We start from the raw sequence: 9,721 nt of genomic DNA on the forward strand, positions 1-9,721 counted from the left end.
ACGTCCAAGGAAGATCATTTAAGATCACCACAGTGGAAAGAGTATGTGCAAAAACATCCCCCGCACCAGACTCTCCGCTGGTGTGGATCAGCACTGTGTCATTAACTTCAGAGATACGCCAGCTGACCTTCCATTACTCATCCTGCAGCCGCTGATCAAGAGCTAAGATCCACACTGACACACCTTCCTTTCAATTTATCCTAAGAGCTAAACTGTGAGAGAACAAGTCCTCAAAGGCTATTACTGCAAAGTGCTATGTTCCTGAGGTGTAAAGAAGAACCCCAAATAAAGCAAGAAACCACAGCAAAATGAATTTAGCAGGAAGGCCTGTTTTCTTTTACACTGTYGTACACTGAGAAGCAGTCAAAGGATGTGACGGATGTGAGAGTTCTCCAGCCAACCCACCAAAGCAAGTGTAAAAGCTTCAGCTTGTACTGTGGCKAAAATCGCTTTCACCTGTGATTGGAAATGGCATTTCCTTAAGAAGTCTGAATTATCTTCACACCGATGTAACTTCAGATGTCAAAATCATACCCAGTCTATGCAAGATAGAGAGACTGACAAACAGACACATGCCACAGTGTTTATAATGTGGAGATAGAAATACTGGGCAAAGCAATCAAATAGTCCCATTGGCTTCAACATAGATTAAAAACCTGAATTGGGCATTGTATGGTACTGGACTACAGAGAATACACACAAATAACTGCATAGGAGCACAGGCACACCCAGAAGAAGCAAGCCTACGCACTGCAGTTTGCTCAAATATCTTACTACCGCATGCCACAAGTGTCGCACAGAGGTAGACACACAGGTGAAATAGCTGGAGGTGTTTATTAAAGAAAATTTTATGCTTGATTTAAACACAATAGCACTTCTCAAGGTAGCAATGGGGTGGAGAGCCCCGTTCACAGGGTGCAACTGCAGCCCTGGGGAGATGCATAAGGCCAGCCTTGTTCTGAAGAACTTGTGCTTTTTTCCAGTCATGTGAACACTTTGCCCGAGGGTAGAAGGGAAGGTGGAGGTCAGAAGGGAGCCACTGGGAGCTCAGTGACGGAGAATCACGATTAGATAGGAGAGGCCGATAACGCAAGTATCTGCATCACGAATCAGCCCCTCCCTTGGTCCAGTGTGCAGYCTCGCTCAGGTGCCTTCATAGGAAAACCTTCCAGGCGTGCACAAGCGCTGCCTCCCGCGGTATATAGCACACCCCAAAAGGAGACAACCCTTACGCTGCACAAGAAAGGCCATCCCAAAATGAAGACTTTGCTTGTCCTCCTGCTGGGAGCAGCCTTGTGCACGGACTCAGGTAAGACATCATGGACAGTCTGTCCTGTATCCTCTCCAGCAAGGCGCTCAGCTCGAGGAAAGGCCAGTTAGGGGGATTTGGGGGTGAAGGAAGAAATGCTGAAGCCACATTTGCTTTCTGATGGGATGACCTAGGTGTTGCATAGAAAAATAGGTAGTCTCACTGTGCTGATGGCATGATACTAGCACTGGGTGGATCAGCTTCCAGGAAAGACAAGTCCTGGAAAAGTCCTAGATAAGTCCTAAAAAAGTAAATTTCATAGGGATCAAAATTATTTGTATCAGACCGTGCAGGTTTTTCTTTTAATAAGAGGGGAGAGGAGGATTATTTGTCTTCTTCCTGGGCTAACAAAATAGCTCATTTCAATATTTCTGCAAAGGTAGGTTTTGTTCTGACATATTTTTTGATGCCTCTCAGTGTTCACAATTTATCTGCTTTCTAAAAGGAAGGAAAGGGGGGAGAGAGCCATGACATGTGATTTTCCAGATTGAATGGGTAGAATTTGGACAATGCAAATCTGTAACTCTTTTTTGCCTAATTGAGMAAACATGATTTAAAATCATCTCTCTCATGTTACCAGAGAGTGGAAGACCCAGATCTGATCAGAAACTTGTCTTAACAGCAGAGGATATTAATGAATAAGATGAGAAGGAGCTTGTGTAGCTCTGCCCAGATCCTTTCCTATGCCAACTTCCAGCAAATGCTCTAACCGTCCACCATCAGAGTTCAATGAAATTTGATTTGTGTTGCATTAGAAGTCAGATATTCAAGGGAGCAGAATGCTGCACTGCAGACATACTGGGGGTTTGCTTATTGCCTCTGGGATTGTATCAGTCATTTACATAAACTAAAACAGTTTGGACAGACGGAGACCAAATGGTTCAAATCCTTCTTATTTCTGGTCCCAGTAACTTACTCCTGTTCCTAGTTTCTAGTTAGGGCTTGTCTATGTCCTAAAAGAGTATTTTAGGCATTAGGGTGTTGGTCCAAGGGAGTCATGAGATAAGCCTTGTGGTCAGTGAGTTGAAATACATACACACATTCACACACAAACACAACYTCCTACACATTTTTCAGGGCTGTGAGGCTCTAGTGATGCCCTGGGGAACGAGTAGGTAGTAGGAAAAGGGAATTGTACCATGCTCTCTCTCCTTGGGGAACTACTTTTCATCAAAGCTTGTAAGCTGCAATGCCKATGCAGGTATCCTAGCCTTCACTTGACATATTTAACAATGCTATGGATGTTAACAATGCTGATTTATGCCCCCAGTGGACCAGCATGGCCGTAAGGGGGTGGGAATGCCTGATGATGTGGTTTTCAGAAGGAGGTAAAAGCTCTGTTTGCACTTTGCTTTCTAAGAGGGCACGTTGGCAAGCAGATATCAGAGGTTAGTGAAACAGAGAAAGTGGGCCAGAGACCTTCCAAATCACCTGCTTCACCCCTCTTCCCCTTTRTCTCCTTGGGCGTTCCTCATTTCATCCAGAATGGGGCACAATGACCCAAGTGAGGTTCACAAGCACAATATTGGTACAACTCCCATGTCTGTAGAGGCAGATAAACAGCATCAACACATTCTTTTGGTGTTTTCATCCTTCCATCTCTTCTCAGCTCACAAGGAAATGGAAGTATCTTAAAAGTCCTTATACAGATAGGAACTGCATTGAGACAGATACTTCTTAAATGCACCACATAAATCTGAAAGAGCTCCAGTACTTGTAAAATTTAACCATCTCTCTTCCCAAGTGAGTGCATCTTTCTTCACTGAAAGTGGAAAGACCACTGGTTTCCAAATAACAGAGGTGCTAGCTTCTTTTGAGGACCCTCACAACGGATCCTGGGTCCCAGTATAATCACRAGATGTCTTGGTTCTCCATAGAGCTCTGGATGGATTTTCCTTGTAACTCTCTTGGCCTCTTGCAGGTTCTTCCTTGAAATGCTACAGCTGCACAGCACAGGTTAGCAACTCCAACTGCAAGATGCCTGTGAACTGTAAGGATTCGGAGACGTGYAAGACAGATGTGATCGGTAAGGCAAGGTGTGGATGGGCAATGTCTTGGTTGCAGTGTTGGAACTGGGCATGGCCTGAGCCACAGACGTCCAAGCCAAACCCAGCTACACTAGGTACAAACAGCTGGTGTGTGCCAGAGCTGAGGCCAGTGGAGCTTAGTGTGCCACAGGAAGAGAAAAACCATCTGRGGAAAAAAGGTGGGAAAAAAACACCCTTAGAGATGGTTTTCAGTTTCAGTTAAAGCGGCTGAAGAACAAAGTTTAACCCTTGGTAATGGCTAGCCCCTTGGTAGTGGTGCTGGCCATCACCAAGTCCTCTCCCCATATTGGCCATGAGATTGAGATTACAACGTATTAGCGCCATGTATGTTGTACCCTATAAAGTCCTCAGCATTTGCCAATAGGTCATGCTAACTATGGATTAGTACAGACACGCAGTGCCAGTGCCTGAAACAAATCCTGATTGAGTGCAGCTGATCTGTACAGCACCTAGCACAGCAGGRTGTTAAAYCCTTGATATTTTGAATAATACATACCAGTGTTTCTCACCAACACAAAAATGTGTTTATTTCTCTTCCATAACACCAAGGAGGTTTTGCTTACAAGAGCAATAGCTGAGCTTGTACTTTTGTAAAGGTAGAAATATGGGTTAAAATGAATGTAGCCTTTCCCACAAGACAACCTGGCTGTAGCTAACAGCCAGATGTAATGGTAAGCAGTGTGAAGGGTTGAGTCTAGTAAAATCGATGACAGAGCTGACTCTAGAGGAATTCAGTGGACAAGACGGAAATTCACTCAGGTCTATCTACAGCCGTCTCTGAATGTAGCCAACTCTAGGTCTCTAGGTAAACTCCCTTAAGGTGTTATGATTTAATTCTCTCATCCTAGATCTAGAGAAAAAGAAAAAATAAATTCTTCCCAGAAAATGATTGTTCACCCTGTGCAGATCTGCAGTGACAGCTCAGCTGCTCTTAGATTTGGGACACAGAGACCATCGGTGGCATCCATGTTCAAACGRCTCTCCACGGGGCAGTGAACACAGCACCTCCCATAGGCATCCTTGCACACACTGCAGTGTGCAGACCCATGGTCATGCATTCACAAAGAGGAGAGTCAACACATCTTACAATCTGCTGGGCCTGAACAGTAATTTGCACATGTCAAAGACTTGGTACCCAGATTAAGCTGTTCAAGACTAGCAAATCCAATGAAAAACTCATCAGTCCTACCTTAATCTGACCAGCAGCCACTGAGTAGCAACTGACAACAAAAAAGCAGACCTTTCAGAAGGAAAGCAAACAATAACTTTGTCATTTGTGAAATGGGGATAACTGTGTTTCTGTAACAGCCCTTGGTACTGAATGGCTCTGGGCAACAAAGGTGTATAAGATTCCCTCACATTCTTGCTCCTCATCATGAAGGGTCTCTAGGGTCTCACACGGGGCTGTTAATGGTTACTTTAGTTATTAAATATATTATTATCATTACTATTAGCTGATGCTGTTCTAGAAATCACCTAGAACTGTGAATATACTGCCTTTACCAAGCAAGTGGGGACTGGATCCCTTACCTCCCTGACAAACTGACACCTCAAAAACGCAACAGGAGGCAGTAAAGCAGCCATTCAGAAATACTCATGTTTTCCCTGTAATGACCTCAGTTAGGAATAGAATTTTGTTATTCARTTCTGTGAGCCTTGGACTGGGTACTATTGCACTGAGTCCTTGGACTAACGGTCCTGCCTTCCTTCTAGGAGTCATAGGGCTCTTCAGTGTCATCAGTAAGGGCTGTGCTTCATCATGTGAGCCATCTTATCAAGATCTCACCGTGGGGAACAGGAATATCTCCTGCTGCAGCAATGACCTCTGCAACGTCAATGCAGCGGGCAGTGTGAGGTGCAGCTATGGGATGGCAGCAGTGATATCAGCCAGCACGCTCTGGATCTTCCTGAACAACAGACTGTAAGAAGCAGAGGAGACTCCCATGGCCATAGAAAGCCTCAGAGCATTCCTGTTATAGCAGAAATTGTAGCCTGGAGCAATTTGGTGTCTTGGGCACACAGCATACTTGGAGCTGATGGCAGATCTTTGCCTTATGACAGCTTCTTTTGACTGTTATTTTATTTCTGTATTGCTGCTAAATAAGAGAGTTTGTGTGTGTTATCTGCATAAAACCTAATACAACTATTTCTGAATCCGATGTGTGTATGTTACCTATATATACTTAGTTTTTTTGTTCCTACAACCAGCATCATCCATAGATGGGTATGTTGCACATCTGGTCAAAGTTCAGTCTTGGTCATTGATGTCTCACAATGTTGTGTGCTGACAGACAYCATGGCAGAGTAGAATAGTTGCAGCAACTGTACCTCCAAAGCTTGAGGGGCTCTGATATATGACAAACTCTGGTGGGGACATACTCCAAAAAGGAATTGTACTTGCAGGGGAACTTGACTGTGACCAAGAGATTCTGGGATCCTCGACCTCGTTAGCTATCATACAAAAAAAAAGCAATGCTCATTTTCCCTGCTACATGTGAAATYTTTTCTGTCCATACTGCCTTCCTTGCAGCTACCTTGTAGCATATCTTAGGATGGATGACGGAATTGCACAGTCAGGTACCTGGAGCACCAACACCATGGTGGGCTGTAAAAGAAAGCTCAGAATATCTGGGAAACCTTTCCCAGTCCTCTCAGACGGTAGTTCCAATGAGGTATCTTCATGCAAGGTGGTGCTCATCCTCTCTGATATGAGTTCATATCCATTCTATGGATATGCACTAGAARATTCTGAGCAATGGTTAGCAAAGGCGGCAGAAAAAGTACCATAGGAAGCTTCCTGCAAGAAACTCTCAAAAGGGAGTTTTTAAAAGAAACAACAACACACATACAAGAGCAACGCTTATACAAAGAGATCTCAAAAGCAACATAGAAAACATTCTACACCATGCTGCATGTGTATCCTCCTAATATACAAAAATAGAAGATAAGGCTGGTATCAGGAGAGGGTAAAGATGGGCCTGGGAGTGCCCCTGGTAGGATGATGAAACAGGCTGGACTCCTGACTGTTAGCTAAGGACTGTAAAGTCAGGACAGCAGTGGATGGAGGAGCGAAAGGGGAGGTGGGTCAGCCAGGTGCCACCTTTTTCCCCTTTCATACTCTAAGGATTCATGGACCTGCAAAGGATACAAAAAGCCAAAGGCTGAAATAGGAAAGAACCATTTTTCTGATGGAGATGAGTAAGCTGGGGGATCCACAGCTGTGGGATAAGGCCTRTCGTCATGTTTTGGGAGAAGTCAGACGGATGTCAGAGGATAATGACCCTATCTGCTATTGTGAAACATGAAAGTATGTAAATGTTTTGGATACAAGGCATTAATGAGTTGCTAATTGCATGATGCAGGGAAGGGGTTTACCCCAGAGTGAAATCCAGAATGAACCAACACATACGTGGCCAGTTTGGTTATTGGCAGAGGGAGGATATGGGACATAGGGGATAATCTGTTCTGGTTCCTCCATCCTGTTGAGTCTCAGTCACCTAGAGGAGGCTCGTACAGCTGTATCCCTCACAGCCAGGTCGTTTTATGCATGGACAACCAGCTGCATGACCTCTCCAGTTCAAGCTGACCTAGTGCACCTTGAACATAAGACATGGCAGAAGGACTGCAATGTTGTGCTGTGCTACCTCATGGGAATCCTTCCTAGAAGACACCCAGGCTAGCCACAGCTGAAAAAAAGAGCTCTTCCCCTACACCATGATCCAATTAGGCAGGTGCTGTATTGCATGGCAAACCAAATAAAGCTTGAGAAGYGTGCAGCAAAGGGTTAGGAACTGAGCTGGATGGGCTGGCGGGTCAGCCTTGTCCTTTAAAATAGTAGCAGATGTCACAGTAGTGCTTCTTTTTATTTACTACCAGCATACTTTGCTGATGCTTCACTTACTTTCTTACAAACAGTGCTGCCTGTACCCTTTCAACCCAAAACTGCTGCTCACATGGTGGAAGATCATGCTACCCAGCCCCCTTGTTGGTTGCTCCCTCTCCTTGGAGCCTTAGCTGGTCCCTCTTTCCACATGCTTCCATTTGTAGAAGACCTCTACACCTCCTCTCCCRCTTCATGTTTTCTTAGGTTCATATCCAGAAGACTCTGCCCAAACCCAATTTAGAAGAACAAAAAGAGAACAAATATCAAGCAGTAGCCTCCTCCAAGCTCTGAGATCTTCATCAAGTTGACACTCTATCMGTAATGTGTCCTTAGCTGAGGGGACAGGGATGTGAACACTATTACCTCTCATGGGTATAATGAGGATGCATCATGATATAACTACCCCAAATCAGACTTTCTGACTATGTCTATCCTATTAMATCAATCAGTGCTGGGAAATGGAGCTCTGTCAACTGCATTCTTGCAATATTAGAAGGCTTCTGACACATTACTGCTCTGTGCCCACTTTCTCAATCACTTCCCTGGCAGTCAGGTACTAGCACATCCAGTGACCATTCCCAACAGGCAGGCTGGTTACAAGACTGYAGTGCAAGAAAGCTGAGACAGAACCACGTACCTGGTGCTGAGTCTTTGAGGTTATGCTTTGTTCAGAGTGACTACATCTGCTTTGCCATAGATTTGCTGAGGATTATTTCCTTTTCCATACACATTCTGGAGGGATTTCACAATCCACTGCTGACTTACTTTCMCCTCTCTCTCTTGATCTATCTGGAGAAGTTTTTGCATGCAGTAAGGTGGGAGATAATTAGACAGGTCACTCTGGAGAGGATGCAATTGCGAGAGGCCACATCTGGGACAGACACAGGGAAGAGCACAGCAGGAAGCCCTGACGTGCGGTGTGGAGCGAACCTGCAGCATCTGCTGCCACTCAACAACTGAAGAGCATAGCGCTTGCAATAGCTGAACACTGCGCTCCCTATTCAGGTCACTGACAGGCAAACTCAAAAACATCCCTCCAAATTCCGGGAAGGGTTAGGAGGTGGCAAACTAAGGTGGATAGRTGACTCAGCTGCGGGTCAGAACCAGGGCTGGGCCAGGGCAGGACCAGGAAGAGGACTGTTTTCTTAGGTGCTGTGACTGCACCTTGACAAAAAGGCTGGCCTCCCCTCCTGCCTCATAAACCTCTAAAAAAACAGAAGCAGGACTTAGTCCCTCCTGCTCTTTTCAGCACTCTCAGTCAGCAGCGTTCTTGGTAAGTGCATGTGACCTGGCAAGAAACAAATAAGCMAAGTCTTTCTGAAGGTCAATTTACTCCTCAAGTACCTGAGCAAATGGGCTGAGAGCTGTTTGGTGGACTAGACACAAATACAACAATCATCTTACAAGTAAGGCTTTCCCCCCAAACCCAGGAAACTTGTTTCTTAACATTGTTGGCTGATCAGTTTTATCAGTTCTTTCTTAGATCTTTTTCTACACTTACCAAAAGGCCTAAAATCAAAAACAGTCTCTTTATACAACTCAGTCCATCATGTATGCAAGATCCTTCTTTATCTCCAGGATCTAAGTGGGGTTCATTCATTTAAATAATAAATAGTTGGGCAGTTAAAATAGATGGTTTCCTCTTTTGCAAGGGCTGAAGATGTCTTATGGACTGGATTTAAGCATTTAAGTTCTCAAGCAGTTTATGTCTTACAGATGGGGAAATTAAAGCAACTTARGTCCAGCAGAATAACTGTTTTTCTATGATTTTTCAAGGTAGGAAACAGGTGTAGACACATGTCCACAGTAAAAAGAAAAAAAAGAAAAAGAAAAAAGTGCTACTTGTGTTATTACTGTAGTGTTGCACCTGCTACTGGTAGTATTAGATCGTATTTATTGTCTGTGTGGGTAGGCATTAGAGTATATAGCATTGCCTTTGGCCCTGCAGGAATTATACCCAGTGTCTATGCTTGGTCTGAAAAGGTCATCAAGGTCCCCTGAATTCAACCTGCTGATGTTGGCTAAAAACTCTTGRTCATGTTAAAGAACAGCTCCAGCACAGAGAGGCCCCATGAGCTGGTGTTGAAGGACCAGCAGCTCTTTGCTGTGCTTTGCACTTCCTTAGAGACCTGGGACCAGCTATGTGGGCTCTCCATGCCTTTGCCCTGTAAAGATGTTATCGGGTCTAATGTATTGAGAGATGCTCAGATAGTGGCTTTAATGGGACCAGTGGAGAGACTGAGGGAGACGAAGACTAAGCTRGAAGAGAGGCAGCTAGTGTAACAGAGCCGGGGAAGGATTATTACCCGCTACCCACCCACCCTGCACAGCCACATTCCTGCTCTGTTTTATGTGCACACGCATATACTGTGTTGTGCAATGAGGCTTTTCACCCTCAAAACAGGCAGAGGGAGAGTCTGCAGTTAGCTCTGCTCTGCCAGGCATTAAGTCACTGAGAAGTCACCAAAAGCAATTAAAATA

The 9,721-nt window shown here is 44.7% G+C and overlaps 1 protein-coding gene across 1 annotated transcript; it reads left to right on the forward strand.

Moving 5' to 3' along the window:
* The first annotated feature begins 1,257 nt into the window (after positions 1–1,257).
* LOC146599340 (prostate stem cell antigen-like) lies at positions 1,258–5,282 on the forward strand. The gene is made up of 3 exons (XM_085298715.1): positions 1,258–1,309; positions 3,231–3,335; positions 5,071–5,282. The coding sequence occupies exons 1-3, from the start codon at positions 1,258–1,260 to the stop codon at positions 5,280–5,282; spliced, it is 369 nt and encodes a 122-aa protein (XP_085154841.1).
* The last annotated feature ends 4,439 nt before the right edge of the window (positions 5,283–9,721 follow it).

The sequence above is a fragment of the Rhea americana genome, unplaced genomic scaffold (genome assembly GCF_003343005.1).
Source record: "Rhea americana isolate MKP2758 unplaced genomic scaffold, rheAme1 scaffold_140, whole genome shotgun sequence".
In the NCBI taxonomy this organism is placed as follows: Eukaryota; Metazoa; Chordata; class Aves; order Rheiformes; family Rheidae; genus Rhea; species Rhea americana.